Genomic DNA, 21258 nt, shown 5'->3' on the forward strand with positions numbered 1-21258 from the left:
GGGTCACCCTTGGCGGTCTCTGCACCGAGGGTGCTGCACTTGCTGGCTGCTGGGAGGGCAGGCCACTTTGTCCTGTATTTTCTAGGTGCATGTTAGTTGTCGTCTGGTTGTTTTTAACCCCCTACCCCATTGCTCTGAAATAATTTATTTTAAAAATCCCACGTTTGTTCTCTGCACTGCAAGCATTTTGCTAACCCCTGCTGGAGCGGGGTCTCTCTCTCTTGCTTAAATCCTCCTGCCCTTTGCTCGAAATCAAATCCGTGGCCTGCCAGGTCAGAAGAGCTCGGCGTACAACGCTGTCTCGTTGCCTGCGTGTGGTGCCGGCTCCTGTCCACGGCGGAGCTGCCCAGGAGCCGTGGCTCTGAGGAGGGCTTTCCCCCCGCCCGGCTCCTGTGCTGCAGGGCCTTACCTGCCCGGGCAGCAGTTTGGAGTCGGTATCTTCACGTTTGCATTGGCTGTAAGAAAATCCTTGCCTGGCTCGTGCCAGTTTTTCTCACGGTAGCTGCAGGGCGAGAGGTGGGAGCGCTGGTGCTGCAGCGGTGACGTATGAGCCTGCAAGGCGCTAACGCAGAGCGGCCACCGCAGAGCACACGGCACGGGCTCGTAGGAAACCCTCCCGTCCCGACTCCGCTGCTCCCCGCGGTGCTTCCCTGCCTTCCTCCGGGCAAGTGCACGGCCGGCAGCTCCCCCCCACATCTCAGGGGAGGCTGCGAAGTGGCGGCAGAGACGATTTGGGGGGCAGAGCCTGCCTGGAAGGCTTCGGCTCTCTCTTCTGCCGTGGGGCGCTGCACGCCTGACGCGGCGCAGGCAGCCTGGCCTGCCCCACCGTGCTGCCGGCCTTGCTGAGCGTAACCCCCGCCCGGCTCCAGGCAGCTCCCTCGAGCCAGCTCCCCACTGCGCTCAGCAGCCTCAGAAGTGGTTTCTGGCTGGGCGTAGATGTGCTGAGGGGATTTGCTCTCACTCCGAGCCGGCTCTGGAAGAGCTGTGGTCGTGTGGCATCTACTTGAGTAACAGCTTCAATTAAGCTCTCTTGACAAGCTGTTGTGTGACTGGTGAGCTAATGGGAGGAGCCCCCTCCTCAGCTGCTGAGGTTAAAACTCCAGCAGGGACAGAGATCAAACATGCAGCTAATTACCCTTTTAACACTTAGACATATCCCCCTCCTTCAGGGGAAGGCATCAGCTCCAGCAGCAGCTTCTGTGCTGGGAGCCCTGAGTGCCGGCTTGGGCCGGGCTGGCTCAGCACGTGAGGTGGTTTGGGGCATGACATGGGCAGTGAGGCTGGAGCCCTTTCCTTTCCCGGAGCTGCTCTAATGCCCTTTTTTCCCCTCTGCGTGGGTCAAAGAAAGGTGTGGGCTGGGGGAGCCCCATTCCCCTGCAGAGATCCCTGTCCCCTGCGGGATGTGGGAAGGGAGGCTGCAAGGTGAAGCCAGGAGGGAGCATCTGACCTGCTCCCCGCTGAACTCTCTCTTTGTCTCCTAGAGTGTGTCTCTGAAGACTGTCGCTCTGTCATCCAGGAACAGGCCACGGCCCTGGGGCTCTCCATGTTCTCCCTGTTGGTGAAGAGGTGCACGAGCCTGCTGAGAGAATGCGTGCAAGGTAAGGGACTTACCGGCAGGACTCGAAGCAGCTGTCTCGAGGGCAGCCTGGTGGGGTCCAGGCCCTCATTCCCTGCTTCGCTATACACCACTTACTCTCTGGTGAGGCCTTTTGTTTCTCTCTCGGCATCCAAAGCTCTGCCCAGGTTATGGCCGGATCACCCGGCAGGAAAGCCTATGATGTGTGCAGGCAGAAGCACTTAGAAAAAAGGGATGGACATAAGGCACGCTTTCTGGCATGTGTTGGAAACACCCTGAAATGGGGACCCTAGTATCCTACCTCTGTGACAGACACGCTGGCACCCCACTGCCCTCAATAAAAGGGATGTTAGGCATCCCAGCTTGCCCCTCAGGCCAGTCGGCGTGGGGGAATAGCTCTGACTTTGCGCTTGCTCTGGGCTGTAGCTGTTCTCTTGCACCTGCAAGGCTGGGATGTTGGGGTCCGTTGTGCATTCAGTGTCCCTACCCGAGATGGAGGGACTGCCTGAAACTGGCTCTCAAGGACTGGCTGCAGCAAGTTGCCTCAGCTCTTGTGTCTCGTATTTGCAGCTCAGCCACAAGAAGTGGAGCAGGAGGATGAGGAAGATGACATCAAGGTCTCTGCCTTGCCTCAGGACCTGAAGGAACTGCTCCCCAGCGTGAAGGTCTGGTCAGACTGGATGCTTGGCCACCCGGACACCTGGAATCCTCCTCCTACCTCTCTCGAGCTTCCCAAACAGTACGTGCATCTTCTCGTCTGTCTTCTGGTGTCCACTCCCTCCCCGAGGCTCCTTGTGCCACCTTTCCCTGTCATTTGTGCTCGGTCCGGGATGTAGCACACTCTGGGCGCTACTTTCTCATCCAGGAGAGGCCCATTGTGCAGGGATGTTTGGTGGGGACTTGTCACCCTTGGTGACAGGTATCCAGCTCAGGAGAAGACCTCTGCACTGAGGGTGTTGGGGGTGAAGTGGAAGCCATGAGCTGGATTTTACCTTGTGCTCAGGATGTATGTCTGCTTGTCATGGGATGCATCTCCTCTGCTAGCCCAGCCAGCTGAATGGACAGGGTCTTCCTCTCCAGAAAGAGGAAAGACTGTTTGCAGCATGAGTTTTTTACAGCCTTTTTTGACTAAAACTGGTAAACCTTGGTCAGGCTGGGCTGGGCAGGAGCAGCTTGCCTGTTCTGGAGCTCCAGAAGTCGCCTCCCTTCTGCTTCAAAAACAGCTTGTCTCTACCCCTGCAACATGAAAAAAGGGTTAATTTTCTAAACTGGCCGATTCCAGCCCATTAGTCCATAATGCGGACTAGGCAATTTGCATATTTTTGGACAGAAAATCGAGTGAAGAGGCCAAGTATGGAGTATGCGAAGCAGTGTCTGAGCATGCTCCGTAGCTGCTTTCCCGCAGGATTTTCCATCTGCCTCCGGTACTCCGGATCCAGAGCTTGAAATCACGTCTTATTGTTAATCCAAAGGAGCCAGAACCCAGGGTGATGGGAAGGCGCATTAAGAGTAATCCAGCAAAGTGGCTTAACCATTAATGGGTCCCCGCTCCGTGCGTCAGGTCCAGTCCTGCTCTCCTAGTTTATTGCCTCTACTCCAGTTCTTTTTCATTTGGCTGAGGAAATGGAAATCTCACACAGGAAGTTCTGGGCCTCATTTTGTGGAGATGGAGTCTGTTTTCTGTTTGTCGGCTGCTCGGTGTGGGACCGTTGCCTGCTCATGTGAACTGCTGCCCATCTTTGGGCAGGAACTCAAACTGGGATCTGTCACGTGAGCGCGTTTGCACCAATCCCCCCGCTGCCTTGCGCTGCCTGTGCAGGGAGCCGCAGAGCCGTTGGCGACGGGCAGGCCTCGAGATGGAATTTCTGATTGGGTTCGCGCAGCCAACGCTCGGCGCGTTCCAGGGAAGAGCGGCCTCCCCCTCCTTCGGGGTGCGGACGAGGGCCGCTCCAGCGGCACCACGGGGCCTGGGGCTGAGTCCCCCCGGGCTGCCAGAGCAGGTGTAGACTGCCGCGTTCCCAGCGAGGCAGGAGAAGGTGATGGTTGCAGCCTGGCCCCCTGAGAGACTGCAATGCGTGGACATGGAGCAGAGCGCTTGGTCAATGGGGAGCAGTGGGTATGGGCTGGGGGGCTCTAGTCAGCAAGCTCCTGGCCTGTGCAGCCAAGGATTGAGGGTCTTCATCGTGTAGCAAAGGCTCAACCACTTCCTCATCTTGCTTTCTCCCTGGAGGGTGGCTGAGCTGTCGTTCTTGTCCTCTCCATGCCCTTTCTCTACAGTGAGCCACCTTCTTCATGTTGGCTGCCAGTTCCCTCAGGCCTCGTGCTCCTTGCCTCACCGGGAACATCTCCTGCCTATGGCAAGGAGACTAGCTGGTCTTTCAGCCCAGACCTTTTGTGGTGACCAAGTGTCGTGTACCCAGGTATTGGTGGTCCAGGACTGAGGGACAGCAGTAGCTGAGCTTCCCTGGGATGCTCATGGTGGTGAATGGCAAGGAACCAGTTCTGCTCTGGGGAATGACCTGGGATTTACGTTTTGCCTGGAGGTGGGAAAGGAGAAGGGAGCACTGGGTTAGTGTTTCTGCTCTCTATTGACACAAGCCTGCAGTCTAGCCTGGGACTGCTTGGCAATCAGGCATAGTCACCAAGTACAGGGGTTTAGATAGGAACAGCTTCAAAGAAGTTTAGAAGTAGAACATGGGTCAGAGCAGCAGGCATGTTGGAATAAGCCAAGGTTTGTGGGGAGAGCATGCAAGGAGCAAGCTCAGAGGCCAAGTCACCAAACCAGGTGAGGGGCCTGTGCCGTTCCATGTGTGCTCTGCACCTCGTGGCAGCAGGACGTGCTGAGATCACCCCACCAGATGCCAGCTGAGAAGTTGGTGGGACAGGCCGAGACCGCCTCCCAGTACTCTGTGTCATTGCTTTCAGAGCCCTTCCTGGTGAAGTGGGCACAGAAAAGAGACAGTAAAACCTGAAATGCACAAACACCCTGCAAGGATGCCATGAATGTGCTAAAGCCTCTGGAAAAAAAACAGGCCCAGTACCCACCTGGCAGCCCACGAGGAGCAAAGGCCTGGCCCAGAGCTTGCATCAAAGTGCAGCTCATCCGGGGCCAGCCCTGCAGCCAGAATGACAGCCTGGGCCCTGGGCCAGCAGGGCAGCTTGTCAAGGCTCCGCCAGCACCCAGGGCCTGGGATGATGGGGCTGCGCGTCCTGAGGCCTCTGCTCACGCTGTGTTCGCCACATTCGTGATCACTAGTTCTTAGTAAGTGAGAGAGCTGGGGGACTTTGAGAACGTCTAAACTCAGCCCAGCTGTGGCAGTTGGTTTATTGCTTTCAGCTGGTACTTGAACCCGGGTCCTGGTCTTGGAGTCTTTCCCAGGTTTAATCCCCGGAGCTTTCTCTGCAGCTGTATGACACTGCGCTGACCCCGAATGAGGATAGGAAAATAGAAACGGTGCCAAGCCAGAGTCTCTTTTTCATTTGGAGTCTGGCTGTCTGCCCATGACCAGGGTTACATAATGGGAAACATAGCTGGGGCTCTGGAGAGCCCGCGTTTCACCACGCTGCCCAGACCTTCGCATTCTGATGCTATATATCTTCCTAATTGTAGCTCGGATGCATTTATCACACTGCTGGATTTGAGTCCTTACAATAAAAAACCACCAAATTCCTCAGCTTGCTGCTTTCCCTGTTGGACAGAGATGGAGGGAAAGGTGTGAGGGGTGAGCGCTGCTCAAACCCGGCACGCACCACCGAGTGACACAGGAGTGGGCTTTGGAGAGCAGGAAGGGAGGCTCAGGAGGCTGTGTCTTTGGGGTCATTTTCTGGCAGTGACTTGGGAATGAACCCCACCTCTTGGCAGGTATCTGCTCCCTAGCTGGGGGACTCAGCAGTCCCTGTGCAACCTGGAGGAGAAGCTACACCTTTCCGCAAACCCACTTTCCTTGGTCTAGCATATCCATCCAACTCTTAGCCACACTGAGCAATCACTGTGGCTCAAAGGATGCTTTGGGAAATGTTTTTAGGACAGAAGGCTATAGAGAGGCTGCAGGTTGCCTGGATCCCTCTCTTGGGGCTAGTGAGGGTATTTGAGGGGCAGGTGGTATTCCTCCCCCTGTGCCTGTTTGGGAGAGGGACTCGGCAAGCTTTTCTTGGCTCCTCTCTTGTTGTGTGGTTCCAGGATAGTAGCTAAACCTGATTGTGGATATCTCTGCCTCAGAGCAGCAAAGGGTCCTGTGTCTTGGGAACTGCTTGTCTAGATCATACTGCTTGAATGCAGGTGCTCCCAGGTCTTCTAGCTGCAGACAGCAGTCACTTCCGTATCTTAAAATTCAGTCACCTCTCTGCATGGTTCATGGCAAACAAATGCATCGAGGACTGAACGCTCAGCTGTTTCAAGTGATAGCGCTGCCACGCAACTGGATCGGAGTAGCATCCTTCAGACAAACTGTCCCCATAGCGTTTTGCAGAGATTGGCAGGGTAGAAGTGAGTCCCGAGATGAGGAGAGCAGAGTGAGTTTCCTAAGGCGGAGATACTAGCAATGTGTACAGGGGAGACAGAAGGCGGAGAGTGAAATGATGGTGTGGCCCAGGGCCAGCTTGTGTCCGAGCTGGGGGCAGTCAGGGGAGCCGGGGTGGGGTGCAGGAGGCAGCTTTTGTTCAAGTGGAGTCCATCTCCCTTTGGGATATAAGGCTGAGGAGCCGAGACGGAGAGAGGAGGCTGTGCATGGAAGAGCAAAGCTTCTGCTTGCTCTACATTATTGTCGCAATGAATCCATCGCTAAGTGAAACACAAGAATCGATGGGGAAGCCACTGGCTAGACAATCTGCCACAGGGCTGACCCTGGAGAATCTGCGCTCCTCCACGGTGGAGTAGAGGGCCTCTCAGTTTGTGGAGACTGTCTGCAAGCATTTAAAAATGGTTAATTTAAACCAAATATTAAATTAAATCCAAAAGCTCTGAACAAATTCTAGAGCTTACCTTTCCAGAAAGATCTGCCAGATCTCTCTCATCACATCAGTCTTGTGGAGAAGTGTCACTGAGATGGCAGCTCCCATGGGGAGAGATGGACACAGCCTTGAACAAAGTGCCAAGACCTTGTTGGAGTTACTGGAGACTAAATGGAAAATCCCTTTCCCAGATCGCAGCCCTCTTAGTAATGCTGGCCACCAAAGTTTCCCTATCAAGACATCAAAGCAAGGATTCAGAGGTGTCTCAGTAGAGTAAACCTGGCTGAGAATGAAGGTGGAGTTGAGCGAAGTAGGAGCCAAAAGACGCTTTAGAGAAGGGGTCTGTTTTAAAGCAGAGGCTGGTTGGGAGAGGCCATGTGTCTTTGGGAGAGGAATGTCTCCCTGTAATTCTGCCGGCAGGTCCATGAGAGTGGGATGGTTTTGTGGAGCACCTGACTGACACAAGGGACCACGTGTAGGGCAGCAGTCCCATGGTTGGTGCCACGGGACCGAGCGGCTGTAGCCATGTCCCCTCTCTGGTGGCGAGGGCCATCCCCTGCTCTGGGCAGCTCTGCCCTCCACGTCCAGGGCAAGGTTGGCGAAAGCCTTTGGGGAAGAGCTCCCACCTCAAACATCTTTTGCTCCTTCTAGAGGAGCTGCTCTTCCTTCGGCTTCCCCCGGGCTGGCCTGGGCGGTGGGTGTGGGAACGGGGAAAGCCAGGAATGGGATGCAGAGCCCTGGAAACACTGCGGTGGTGAGCGCGGTGCCTCCTCGCCCCAGGGGTCCAGCCCCGGCGGCAGCTCGTGCTGGGCCACTGCCCGGGCCCCCGCTCGCCCCAGGGGCGCGCCAGCCCCGGCCGCTTGCCATCTGCGCAGCAGCGCTGCTCTTCGTGGCTCGGCAGCACAATGCAGGGCTTCTTTCGCTCCGCTCTTTCCGGGTTTGTTCTGCAGCTGTGGAGTTTGAATGTTAGTGTTTAAACAAGCTGGTATTACACAGGAAACGGCCACCTCCACAGGCCCCCGCAGGCTTGTAACATGGGGTCATTGTACTCGATATTAATCACCGGGCGGCCCGCTCCCCCGGCGAAGACGGTGGCTCAGGCGAGCGCGCCGCGCTGCTTCGGCCCCGGCCGGCGGGGATTCGGCGAGCGGCCGGCTCCCCCGGTGCTCCCCGCACCCCACATGCCCGCCCGGGGGGTACGTGCCCGGCCGCCTGCGGCGTGCTCTGGGCGTCCGTCTTGGGTGCCAGCTGTCCCCCCCGGCGAGGCCGCGCTCCAGCCCCTGCACTTGGCCGTGCACTTGTGCGGCGCGCTCACCGTCGCCGGCACGGGCTGCGTCCTGTCGGCCTGCAGCTGGGCTGCGCTCGCACTGACAGCTACATTAAACCTGGAATCCTGAGGCAATAAAAAAGAAATTAACTCTTATTTTTTTTTCCTCTCCTAGTGGAATAAGCAAATGTAAATGCGCCTGTGGGGAAGTGAATGAACCCCCGTTCGGAGGAAAGACCTCGCGCTAACCCCCTTCTCGCTTCCTCGGCTGAAAGCTCTGGGAGCCTCGGCCGCGTACCTGGGAGCGGCGTGCTGGGGCTCGGCGTCGCTCACGCCGGGCCGGCCTCCGCCGAGGGATGCCGCAGCCGTGGCACTTCCAGGCAGCTGGGCCTGCGCCGGCTCCGCGCAGAGGCTCCAGCGCGGTTGGGTGACATAAGCCAGAAACACCTGGACGCAGCCGGGGCGTCCTGGGAAGGGGCGGAGGGGAGAAGGCGCCTGATCGGGCTCCGGGGGCTGTGTGAGCTGCCAGAGCAAGTGCAGAGCAGAGCAGGGGAGCCCCTGGGCCGCGCGGCGTCCGCACGGTGCGTTAGCCATCGCTGCGTCCGATGGCGGGTAGCAGCCGTGGGCTAGCTTGGTGGTGCAAAAGCTGGAGCTGCGCTGCAGAGGAGGCTCCTCTCTCTGCTATCACCTCTGCGTCGCAGGAGGAAACCAGGGTAAAAACGGCAAAGCCTCCTTTGTTGCCATTTTGGAGGCTCTGCGGGGTGCTGCACGTGTGAGGGTGCTGGCCGGCTCCTGACCGCCGGTGCAGAGCTGCTCGGGGTTGCACGGCGGCGAGCGCTCGCTGTACAGTGAGCCAGCACAGCCTGTGGTTTGACTGGAGGAAGCCTGGAGTGGAAACCTAACACGTCCAGTGCGAATGACAGATGTGGCGAGGCGCTGCGAAACTGTGGGGAGCTGAGGATGGAGAGGATAAAGTGACAGTGACTGCTCTCACGCTCGGGGCAGGGGGCTGCCCTGCCCGGCGGTGCTGCGCGGGGGCAAACCTGGGCTGCGGCCGCGGAGAGTCAGCTGCAGGGGAAGAGGAGAGGGGACCATGCACCGGGTTAACTGCAGGGGATGTTAATGTTAGCGGCGTCAGTTGGGCGACTGTGCACGTGGCTTTTTTCTGACATCGGGTGCGAAACCCTTTGCAGGGAGGTGGCTCTGTGTATGTGGTCTGGACTCCATCGTGCTACCATCCATCCCTGCCCCGTCTTGCGCAGCATCCTACCACGGCTCTCTGCCTCCCTCCCTCCCTGGCTCTCTCTGTCCCCTGCTTGCAGCCCTGTTTCTGGAGGAACACAGGTGGGGTCTCTGCATGGTTTTTTTCCATTTTCTCCATCCCAGCCTCATGCACTGGCTGTCTTGGCCATCCAGGAGTGTCCTCTGCGTGGGTACCTGTCCCCAGCAGTGCACTGCACTGCCTGCCACGGGCATGGGCGCTCTCCCCGTTCATCTCCCCGCCGATGCCTGGAGCCTTTGCAGCTCCCGGGGCCGAGGCTGGCTGGCTGGCGGGGCGGCGGGTGCCGCGTGACGGGGCTCACGCAGCCCGGCCCGGCAGCCGGCGGGGCACCGGGGGAGGCCGAGCCTCCCAGCCCCTGCGCATCTCCCATGGGCAGAGCTCGCCTTGGAGGTGGCCCAGAGCAGCCCTATCACATCCGGTGCTTGTCTCTGCAGCCTGGGCCGGAGGATAAACTATCAGGACTGTGGGGCAGTGGATCATTCCTCTTATTATTTTCTTCTTTTGCAGATAGGGGTCGTGGAAAGTTCAGTTCCTTTTAACCCTCGCAGCTCTGTTTATTTTCCAGCTGGTAGCACAAACGCAGCGTTTCCCATTACATCACAAAGGGCCTCGGACAGATCCCTCCGAAAAACGTGTTGCAACTGTTTATTTTTTTCCATATTTAAACATTTCTGACAGCCAGACCTGGCTGAGCCAAGCGATGGAGCTTTGTGAATGAACCCAGCTCCTGGTGTCTGTGCGCAGAGGGCTTTGAAGGACCTCTTCTCCTCTGCCGCGCGCTGGCTGGGGCTGGCTTAGGGACGTGGGCGACTCTGCGTTACATGTGTGCTGATTACGTGCCGGGCCGTGATTAATGGCTGCTCATTCTGCCTGGCTCCCAGGACGCTCTTGAAAACAAGATGTTTCATTTCAGTGTGCTTTCCTGGTACATTGATTCCCGTAAATAACTGAGCGCAGACTCTGTCCACCTGGAGCAGTTCAAAGAGCAGGGGGCCTCCCTGCAGCCGCGCGGCTGCTGGGGCCGGCCGCGGCCGTGGCTGCACCCCTGGGTGACCGGGCTGCCCAGCACCTCTCGGAGCAGTGCCGGTGGTGCGGAGGGGCAGCCCTTCGCGCTGGCACCAGAAGCAGATCAGCTCCGGTTTCCCGTTCCCAGCATTATTCCCGGTGTGCATACACACACCCAGAGAAAATCCTGTTTAAGTGCTTTTAAAAATAAGAGCGAGCAATCCTGCGCAAGGCAGCCCGGGGGGCCGGCGGCTAGCGTGGCGTGCCGAGCTGCAGGGCCTGTTGCCTGCTTTCCGCGCTCCGGCCCGCTCTGGGGCACCGGCCTGTCCCCAGGACGTGCTCGGCGGCTGCCGCAGGGATGGCGATGCGTGGAGAGCGCTCGAAGGCTGCCCGAGGTCTCGGGTTCGCACCCGGCGCCTGGCACGTCACTGCCGCTCGAGGAGGGTGAGACACCGCAGAGGCAGTTTTGCAGGTTCCTCGCAAGCGCTGAAGCTGCGGCCGGGAGCAAAGCAAAAGTTAACACCCCGTGGCCGGGTTTGAACTAAAAAGCCTCTGAGCGTTAGCGCGTGGCTGCAGCCTGTGCTGGGGGATGCCAGGGGGGCGAAGGAGCGGGGGCCTCGAGCGGGGCCGGGGCAGCCGGCCGCGGCGTCCACCCCGCCGGCAGCACAGGAGCGCGGCCCTGCTCCCGGCAGGCTTGGGGATTGAGTAAGAGGCGACTTTTCTGCCATCTGGAACGAGCCGGGTTGCTGTCAGCCCCGCGTGGGGCTGCGAGGGGAAGCGGCTTCCCATGTCTGCGCCGGCTCCGTCCCGGGCAGAGGTGGGCAGAGCCGCGGGGAAGGCGAGACCCTGGGAAACGCCTGCTCCGAGCGCCGCGGCCGGGCCCCCGGAGCCGTTCCCATCGGCAGAGGAGGGGCGGCCGGTGCCGGCGGCGGCGGCCGCCCGGCGGGTGAGGGTTCAAAGCCCTCCCGGGTCCGGTGCCGGCGGGCGGGCGCTGCCAGCGGGGCGCGGGGCGGCCCCCGTTGCCTCGTCTCACCTCTCTGGTATTCGCTGCAGCGGCGCAGGCAACTCCCAGCGCATTCCAGCGCCGCGTTGCTCACGTCTCTCCTCGTTCTCCCAGGGTCTCAGTAGATGTGTGGGCGACGCTGGCTGACTTCTGTAACATACTGACCACAGTGAATCAGTCGGAGGTGCCCTTGTACAAGGACCCAGATGACGACCTTGCCCTGCTTAGCCTGGAAGAGGATCGGCTGCTCTCGGGCTTCGTCCCCCTGCTGGTCGCCCCTCAGGAGCCCTGCTACGTGGAGAGGACCTCGGACAAGGTCAGCAGTAGGCCAAACATCCCCCCTCGATTCCTCCAGACTTTTATTCTTGGGAAGTTTTCTGTGCAAACGGAACACGATTAAGTCATTGAGAAGGGTGTTAAGGGAAAATATCGACCTTTCAGCCGCTGACATCCAGCTCTGTGTCATGAAAACCCCTCTCGACTTCCTCTGGTGTGTGTGTGCTCGCTGGCATGTTGTATATACGATCATTTCCTCACTTGTTTAAATAGTGCAGCTTGTGTTGGCAGTGCTCTCGGTGCACTCCAAATGGTTTGCATCATGCTTAAAGCACCCTCCCCCTCCCCCCGGCCACAAAACTCGGCGTTAGGAAAGCAGCCAGGACTTTTTTCCTTCTCTAAAGAGGAGAGTGATAAATAGGTGACTAGAGAGAAGCAGACACCATGTGTTAACGTACAAAAGGCTTTTAGGAATATGAAGCATTCCCCACTGCCCGCTCTCTATTTTCCTTTCTTTGCTCTAGGAGCCCATTCTAGCCTGAACTTTCCTTCAGCTGTTTGTTTTTAGAATAATGAAATCAGTTCCCTTGTTGCTGTGGGGGTTTGGGTCTGCTCTCTGCCACCACCTGGCCAGCAGGGACCTGGGGGCTGCGTTTGGATACCGGGCCTGGGCCTGGTGGGGGGTGGGAGAGGTGCAATGGCATTTGGGTTGCAGGCCCTCGGCGGCCCGCCGGGACGAGAGCGGCTCTCGGCAGCTTCCTGCTCGGAGGCAGAGCTGCAGCACCAGCAGCCGTGCTCTCCCGGGAAGCCGTCGCGCTGCTTCCCCGCGAGGCCGGTGCCGTATGCAGACGAGCGGGAGGCAGGGGCTGGTCTCCGTGCGTGACGGTGTGCGTTCCCGCGTGCTGCTGCTGCTTGACATTTTCTGAACCGACTGTGAGAAATTTGGGAGCTCTGTCAAGAGGGACCCGAGAGGTGTCACTTGCCATTTCACTTCTCCGTCTGCCCTGGCCGTGCTCGCAGCAGTACCCACGGCAGCAGAGCGCAGGGTCGCGGTGAAACCGAAAGCTCTCCCAGTTTGCAGAAGCACCTTATTCTAGGTGAGAAAACTCCACTGTGAGAAAAGCATTTTGAAGGCTCTGTTCGAAGGGGTTAAAATAGCAAGTAGGTAGTTGCCATTTCTGCCCCAGGGAAGCGCGTTTGTCCAGTCCGTGTCGCTGGCCTTACTGGTGGTCCTGTGACCCCTGCACCCGCAGCCACCGTCCAGGGCGCCCAGGGGCAGGTAAGGTGGCCGAGCAGGTCCGGCCAGAGAGTGCCCGGGGACTTGTGGGACGGGGTCAGTATTCCCCGAGATCTGCTGCTTCTGACCACGCACTGGTTTATTTGGAGTGCCATCTACCTGCCCTGCCAAGCACTTGCGCTCACGTGCGTATAAGAAGAGAAGTATCTTTGTCCCAGAGACTCACCTGAGTCTCAGAGCTGAGGTTTCTCACTGTCTTGGTTCCCTTCGATTCTAGCACTTTATAAAGAAACGGTACAACAAACCTGGTGGGAGGTGGTGCCTTTCTAGCACAGCAGCGGCCACACAAACCTCGAGGACTTTGAGGCCTGGTGGTACCAGTTTAACCATGCTAGGAGGCTGAAGAGGCAGCACAGATCCCAGACAGAAGGAGCCAGGCCTGGCTGCCCCATTTCTTTGTCTCCTCAGTGGGTTTTGTTTGTTTGGAAAGTAGCTGGCTTTGGAACCGGGATGCCACCCAGCATGGTAGGGTGTTACCTTGCGCTTGCGCTGGTCTCTGAGCCCCTGGGGTGTGCAGGTTGGGTTGTGCTGTCTTCTGGGCAAGTCAGCTTTTCCTGGTGTCTCTGCCTGAAGCACCGAACGCATCCTGCGCAGGTAGACAGAGCCCGCCGGAGCTGCTGTTCCCCGCGACGTGCTGAGCAGAAGCAGCAGGTTCTGCAGGGTCTGTTCTCAATCCAGCTCTGGTCAGTGTTTTTATTAATGTTCTGGCTGGTGAAACTGCGAGTGTGCGTATTCACCAAATGACGCCAAAGAGGATCAAGGGGAGACCAGTGAGACTGATCAGACATCTCAAAAGCCTGATTTCCAAGGAGAGACTGAAAGAACTCTGGGGCTCTTTAGTCTAGAGAAGATTCAGGGAAAATGATGTAAGCTTTCCAATACAGAAAAAGCTGTTGCAGAGAGGAGGAGAACAAGCCCCCCTCCAGCTCCACACTGCATGGCACAAGAAGGAATGGCATAAATCGCAGCCGAGTAGATTAAGGTTAGACTTTAGGAAAGGCTTCATAGCTTAGGGTAGTTAAGCATTTGAAAGTAGACTCCTTGGAGAGGCTGTGGAATCTGTTCAGCATTGAAGGCTTGTAAAAGCAGGCTGGTAGCACTCTTGGGTACAGTGTGGGTAGAGCTGAGCTGCCCTGGAAAAGGAGGCAAAGTGACCTCTTTGAACCCTCCCAATCCATTTTATGAGATTCAGTAATACTGTAGAAAACAATTGGAGTGGCAGCTGTGTGACTGCAGTCAAATGGTTAGCCTGTTCCACAGACCTTCTCCTTCTCCAGTATTAATGAAGTGAATTATTCAGCTGTCCAGAATTGGGGTGATGTTGAATGCACTGCAGACCAAACCTTGCAGATATGACGGAGAGGCATGAACCAGTATGCCTTTCATGAGTGACGGTGAGCAAGATGCAGAAAGGCAGCACGCACTGCAGTGGAGCAGCTCTGCCTGCAAGGGCTGCATCCAGTCATACTGCAGGAACTTCTCCCTTTTGTGCGCTCCTTGGTTGCTGATTGACCGAGCTGCAAGCAGGTGAGAAATGGTATTTCTGTTCAGCAATAACTATTTTCGGTACTGATTTTTCATTCCTGTATAGCAAGTGGTGTTTTTCTGCACCCAATTTCCTTTGCTCAGATTTTTAGTCTTGGCCTCATTTTCAGACTAAGTTCATGATAGTTGTTTGCTGGAGAGGCAAAGAAAAAGTGCTGCTGTTTGCATGATGCCCTGTGAGTACTGTGTGAGCAGGGAGGAGGATGTTGTTATGCCCAGATGGCTCTGAGAAGCTGCTCTGCGATACCTTTCCTATGAGTTGCATGGCTATTAAGGTACTTTTGACTCTTTACAGCAAGGGTAATGTATCGCCTTGCTTGCTGATGCTCCGTATCCTTGCCCTATGGCTTTGCACCATTGTTTCTTAATGAATTTGGAAAATTTCAGAGGGAAGGAACCTGTCTGAAGGCAGGACTGGAGAGTATTGAACTTAAAATGGTTATTGGCTCTACCCAGAGGATGGTTGTTTTGTAAGCTGTGTAGGACAAACACCGTGCTTGCCACTTCTTTTTGTTCTCTAAGTCCCATTTAGCAGATAGAGCGCTGAATTCAGCCAGCATTTCTCAACAAGTTGTTGGGCGTTTGGCCTAGCTCTTATTTTGAGTGAAAATGTTCTGACTTCTTTCATCGCCATGAAGCTGTGTGTTAGGATTCCTGCTGGAGCCAGCGTGATACTGAGAGCTTCCCAGCGTCTCTTGCACTGCCATTGAAGCTGTAACCAACAAAAGCTGGCTCCAGGGTGAGCATAACTTGGTGATGTTTTCCTGGGCGTACGTTGGGCAGACATCCATTGCAGCTTGTGTGATGGAACACCATCGAACGTGCCAGTCAACAGCAAACTATGCAGCCTGGTGCCTGAGCTGTCAGACCGCGTCTGCAGCGTTCGCAACCAAAGGAGACGCTGCCAGGAATGAGAGCCCTTGGCGCTCAGCATTATCCCCCAGACAAGAGCAGGGAATAACGACATGGCTGAGTTAGGTGCAAGAAGAAGGGAAGGTAACAAATGTGGATTCATTAGAGGTATGTGGGTAACATGACTGAGTTAGGTGCAAGAAGAAGGGAAGGTAACAAATGTGGATTCATCGGAGGTGTATGGTGCTGCTAATGGAGGCTTTCAATGGAAAACATTTGGGCTGTGTTGAGGTTAAAACAAGTCTTAGTGATGGTGTATCTGAGCTATGCATGAGTCTGTTCCTGTCCAGTTGGCATCTTCTGGGGAACCTGGGACATGTCCTGATTTCCTCAGCTGAGGAAATAGCTGAATATTGTTGTTTCAGGAGCAGCCTGCTCCAGCAGTGGCCCATGGAGCTGGTGGCAAGGCTGGAGCAGGGCTGCAGATCGCCCAGCGGGGAGCAGAGCAGGAAGGTCCTTGTCCTCCATACGGCCACACGCCATCACTCGTCCCTGCAAACCCTGCGTAGGCCTGGTGTGTGCATCCGAAACCTGCCCAGCCTGTACGCAGCCGTGCGCCGAGCCTGCGCCTGCAGTGCACGCTCTGCCACATGCCCAGCCGGGGAGATGTGGAGGAGAAAGTGTTAATGTCCCTTCCCACAATAAAACTCTCTGCATGGGGGGTCCTGAAACCTGAGCCTCTCTCTCCTCCCCCAGCCCTGACACACGTTAATAAAAGGTTTTTAAACGCCAATAAAAAGGCAGCAGCCCCAGCTCACCAGGTCCGGGGCCCAGGGTCCCGGGGAAGGCACTTCACAAATGTGTTTTTTGCATTTTCAGGCTTTTGGCTGGTGAATAAGATTGAGGAGAAATACTCCTTCCCCTGATAACAATACAGTGAGACGCAGGATCAGCAGTGTGTGGATTAAAACCAGACGGTGCATGATTAATACATATGCTTATAGGGCTAGTCACTGTGGTTCCCTCCTCTGAAACAGAAAGGCAGCACTTTTTTTTTGTGTGTGTGTGCATGCTCATGTGTGCAGTGGACTGTCTCAGATACTCGCCACTCAGCTAGTCTCAACCCTGCTCCATCTCACTAGGCAAACTAAGAGTCTCAAAACGTGAGGCTCTGAAAGCTAGCTAGCAACATCGTGCTGTCCGAAACCTAGAAACCGGGCTGTGCGTGGCTCCTGCGGCTCCAGGGTGGGCCAGTTAGATTTTCACACTTGCTGAGGTTCCTGTTTCACAAGTACTTGCTTCCTGCTATTTTGCCTCCTCACCTGTCAGTGCAGATAGCCTAAAATCCTAGCTTTGTTCTCTGAAAAACACAAATCTTTCTCCTCTGGACTCTCCAGTCCAGGTGGATGTTCCAGCTTTTGCCCTCTCTCTAGTTCCCCCACCATATTCTGCATTTGCAGAGCTAATAGCCTTTGAATTAGCTATTTAGGAGCCTTTTGTATTAAGCTTGGGCTAAAATTAGTCCTATTATTCAGTTCACTTATTTACAGTATTTCAGTCTTCTTAAGACTTTCAGATATCTCTTGGCAATGTGTAGTAATGTCTGATGCTTCTCAGAAAGAGAGTCCCAAGTTTAAAAGTCCAGGAGGAAAGGCTGTGAGAGGGATGGGGCTCCACCGTGCCTCTGAAACCCAGAAGTTTTGTCCTTTCTAAGACTTAATGCCTCCTGGGCAGCCAGGGGTGAAATCCATGTTAGAGTGGCTACATTACAGCGACTCGGGGAAGACTTCTTGCAGGGCAGGAGGAAGGGCAGCGAGACCAGGAGTCTGAGAGGACAAACTAATTGTAAGCAGAGAGAAAACCCCAGTGAGTGGATGTGACTGTTTTCTCAGCATCCTTTCCATATTCCCATTCCATAGCCTTTGAACATCTCCCCTCCAGCTGGCAGGGAAACACACTCAGCCCATGAGAGCGAGAGCTTCCAGCTTGGAGTTCGGTCCAGAGAGGAAAAGGGAAACTGTGAGCAGCGATCCGAGCCCCAAGTAAGGGAGTCCAAGGAGGAGTCATCCTTGAAAAACTCCTTCCATCCCTGCCTGCCTCGGTTTCCAAACAGGCGGTGAAAAGCCCCTGCCACACACAGCCCTGCTCTGAGCTGGGACTTGGCAGGAGCTGGCAGCCCCGAGGCAGCACAGCTAGAAACGTTTACGTTTGCTGACCAGTATCTGAACTCCATCCCAGCCTCGACCTTCCCTTTCATGTGGTGTCTTTGGATTGTAAAAGGCAATCAGGCTAAGTTACGGGTCGTGTTGGAAGCTGATGTCATTAGGTGATGGAAAAGAGGCTGGATTTTGTGCAATCGAGGAGACAGCATGCAGATGTCACCATCCTTTGCATTTCCCTGAACTCCGGGTGCCAGGGCCTGCCCAGACACTGCCCGAGCGTCTCTGTGTCCTGCTTTTGCCAGGTGTCATGGACACAGTTCACAGCGCGAAGTGTCAGGCTGCGTCTGTGTCCCCTGGGCCGGGGTGGCAAGGGAGGGTGCGCTGGGGTCTTGTGTGCTTGCAGTCAGTTTTTTCAAACATGCCTTTATAGAAACGGGCATGAGTGCTATCCCAGTGACTGCTGCTGCATGTCCTCGGACTTTGCAGGGCATGTTCCAGACGGATATTCTGATCGCTTATCGTTTGATCTGGGTTGTTAATCACTGTTTAAGCAGAAAGACTTTTGAGCATATTTTTAAAAGTGCCTTTCTCCAGCTGAAGGAGAAGGGAACTCGCTGCAAACAAGCACCAGTATTACACGAGGACACAGAATACAGCCCTGGAGAAATCTGCAATGTGGAATAATAGTTCAGGCTCTTAAAAGGGGGGGTGGGTTTAAAAAAAAAAATCCTGCAATAAATCTAGCGAGTGGAATCTGAGGGAAATGATCCCATCTGGAAAACTCCAGCGCTGGTGCTGCTGAAGGCTTAAGGAGCGATGCAGATCGCAAAAAGAAAACCCTGCAGTCTGAGGATGACAGGCTGCTTAATTGATGTCCATTGCAACTGGTACTCTGCCAGTTTATGTTGGCCACGTTCCAGCGTGCTGTAATTTTGGGGCCAGGTGTGAAGCATTTCTGTTCCGTCTTGTTCCCAAGCACCTACAGAAGCCTCACACGTCTCACTCGGGGCTGCAGCCCTGTAGGAAACAGCTGTACAGGTATAGGTGAAAGGAAATGTCACAGCTGGGCTCGGGATACTCCCCCGTGCCTGGCCTAGGGCTCCGCTGAGGGGGCCGCGCTCCCCCGCTGTGCCGCGTTCGGGGAGGTGGCCACTGTCACAGGCACACCTGCCCGTCTGTCAGCAAGGTGCTTTGAACATCAGCGAGCTTCGGGGAAGCACGCACAGCTCAGAAAGCTGGCGCTCGGCGAGGAGGCCCCGGTGGCACGCCTCGGTCACCGAAGTGGGGAGCCGCCGGGAGAGCCCTGGGTTCTGGCTAGCAGGAGGTGTGACCACCTTGGCGGATCTCCTGTCCCTTGGGCAACCTCGGGGAAATTCCCAAGGGAACAAGAGCAGACCTGGTGGAAAGCACCGAGCCTTGATTTGGAGTTGCCAGGGCTCAGAACCCATCAGGATCTTTATTGCAGGAGCTAATTTCAATCACTGTTCAATATGTGTGTTATTTCCTGTCTGAATTCATTCTGTTTCAGTTTCCACTAACTGAATTTTGCTGTAGATTGAGAAGTCCTCCACTGCTCTGTCCCCTATATATAGATCTGTCCCAAATCCCCCCCATCCCCACCTTCCCTTTGATTAGCTGAACAGATGGAGCGAGAGACTTGAAGGTCTCTCAGGCCCGTTGCGGATCCCCTGATCCGTCCTCACGGCTCTCCTGAGCTCCGGCTGTCTGAACTCACGGGCTGTTCTGTGCGCGGCTGCACTAGCACGAAGGAAGGCTCTTTTTGGGACCCGGTGCTGCACTGCTAGCCACCATCGCCACCGGCCGTGCCGAAGCCCCGCGCAGCCCGACGCGCTGTGGATTCCCTCCTGCGTCACACGGCAATTTGCTGCAGTGTTTCCACTCGCTGTCGGCGACCTGCGGTCTTTGCTCCTGGAGGCATAACGCTGCGTATGGCTGGGCTAAACAGCACGTTGTTTGCTCACAATCAGGTTACTGAGCAATTTGAATTTTTTGTCTGTCGGTGGATTGCTCTCTTCAAAGATTAGGAGAGGAGGAGACAATGCCTGATCTATGGACTTTATCAGTAAAGGTTTTCTTTGTCCAGGTCGCTGAACCAATTTAATCAGCGTGAGCCCAAGCATCCCTCCCTGTGGGCCCTGCTAGAACTGCCCTCCTGTTCACACTAACATTTTGAAATCTCTGTTGACCGGATTTTAATCCACTCCATATTTGCGCAGTGCAGTCACTATGGCACGTTAGCTTTTCACCTCCTCTCATCCTGCCGTGCAGAGGTCTCGGACAACTGTCTGCTTCGTGAAACACAGCCGTGGCATCAAGCTGGTGAGATAGTGTAGAAGACAGAGTGGGAGTTCAAAGCTGCAGGACAGCTCTGCCACGGCCGAGCATTAACAGATCCCATAGCAATTGCTAGGCAGGCATGAGTGCAAGGTCTGCTTGGGAACATGAAATGTTACCTCTAATCCAGCGCCCTTGTGCAGACCTGGAGTCCTCCTGCTGTTTTGCCTCCCCCCTTCATCCCAGAGGTGATGGCTGGCGTGTGAGAACTGCAATCTCCCTCCGAGGTGAGGAACCACCTGCCAACGTGTTAAGATCCAGTTACACGTGTTCTCTTAATGCATCTGTTAGTGTGAGAGTCGCTCTGTGGTCTGGACAGGGCTTACAGGGAGGTACGAGTTTCTGCCTTCCAGGCGGCCCTATCTTTTGCGGGGGGAAGCAGGAGGGAAAAGTCAGCAGCTGAGGGACTCAATCTCTCTCACCTTTGAGATGCCTCCGTCCTGGCAGGTGAGGGGAGTGAGCAATACCCTGGTGCATGGGGAAGACTCTTTTGGACCTGTAAGTCTTTCTTTCCCTGGCTGCCACCTAGAATCTGAGTTGTAGCTGCCACACAGATCTCACTGTTTAGCACCCAGAAACACCCTGGCTTTGCCTTTGGCTTCAGGGAGAATGAGGTGCTCAGAGCTGCAGAGGTGAAGGCAGGACGTGTGCTCTGGAGAGTCTCTCTGCTGCCTTTGCGTCGGCCCTGCGTTTCATGAGAACTCACTCGAGTAGCACGTGACATTTCCATCCCTTCCTCCCCTGCCTTCCTGCAGCCTTGGATCCACCTCTGCCTCTCCTCCAGGCTCATCTTGGACAGGACATTTTAGCCACTGTGTCAGCTCCAAGCAAATCAGGCAGTCTGGACGCGAGCTGTTGCATGTGTACCAACATGTGTGCTGTTCCTCTGCCAGTGCTGCACAGTTTGACTCTGGTGTCAGCAAAAGGCTTTTTTAGTGTTTTCTGGAAGCGCGATGTGATCATCAGTTCAAAGCACAGACTGACAGAATAAATCAGTCTTGTCCCATGCCTGGTTTTGGTCAGTACTGGATCTTTTTGTGCAGATCAGATGGTGCTCGTTGTTGAATATCCTCACTTCTGTCTTCATCAGGCCAGGTTTATGTAACAAGATGGAAAACTTATTTGTGCTCCGTCCTTTTGTCCTAAGAGCTGCCTCCAGAGGTTCTGTGTAGTCTCGGCACAGACTCTTGGGAAACGGGAAATGTGTTATTCAGGAAACTCGCTGACCACATGGTCCTGGGGTCAGCATGAGACTGCATTAGTGGAGTGACCTAGGGAAAGAGAGACAAAACACGAAGTCTTCTGTGCAGCACCTCGGTGGCAGGAGCCGGCTGTTGAGATGTGGCTGTATTCTGCGTGCAGCAGTTGTTTTCTTTGGGGTTTTTAAGCAAGTAGTGGCCTAGCTTCTGCCACATTGGCACTTTGTCATCTGGCACCGTAGTGGCACAAAGCCTACCATTCGCTGGCAGAACATCGGTCCCAGACAGTGCAGAGCTCTAGCTATAAAAGAGGTATTCACCGTGCCTTTAGTGTATCCAGAATGACACATTAGAGTTGAGACCTCTTGGAATTTGCTGATTAGCCTGTAAGTGTATTGAAAGGCCTCATTAAAATACGATTAATGCTGGATCCCCTCCCAATGAGCCATCTCTTATTGCTACCCAGAGAAACTTTGAGGAAATGGAAAG

General features: G+C 55.5%; 1 protein-coding gene across 3 annotated transcripts in view; it reads left to right on the plus strand.

The window, feature by feature from the left end:
• SMG6 (SMG6 nonsense mediated mRNA decay factor) overlaps positions 1 to 21258 on the plus strand; it is a 116648-nt gene that overhangs the window by 53921 nt on the left and 41469 nt on the right. For all 3 annotated transcript variants that reach the window (XM_064523294.1, XM_064523295.1, XM_026105635.2), the window contains exons 11-13: positions 1482 to 1598; positions 2147 to 2315; positions 11198 to 11399. In XM_064523294.1, coding sequence (XP_064379364.1) covers positions 1482 to 1598; positions 2147 to 2315; positions 11198 to 11399 — 488 coding nt within the window. The remainder of the gene's footprint in view (positions 1 to 1481; positions 1599 to 2146; positions 2316 to 11197; positions 11400 to 21258) is intronic.

This window comes from Dromaius novaehollandiae, chromosome 19 (genome assembly GCF_036370855.1).
Source record: "Dromaius novaehollandiae isolate bDroNov1 chromosome 19, bDroNov1.hap1, whole genome shotgun sequence".
Classification (NCBI taxonomy): Eukaryota; Metazoa; Chordata; class Aves; order Casuariiformes; family Dromaiidae; genus Dromaius; species Dromaius novaehollandiae.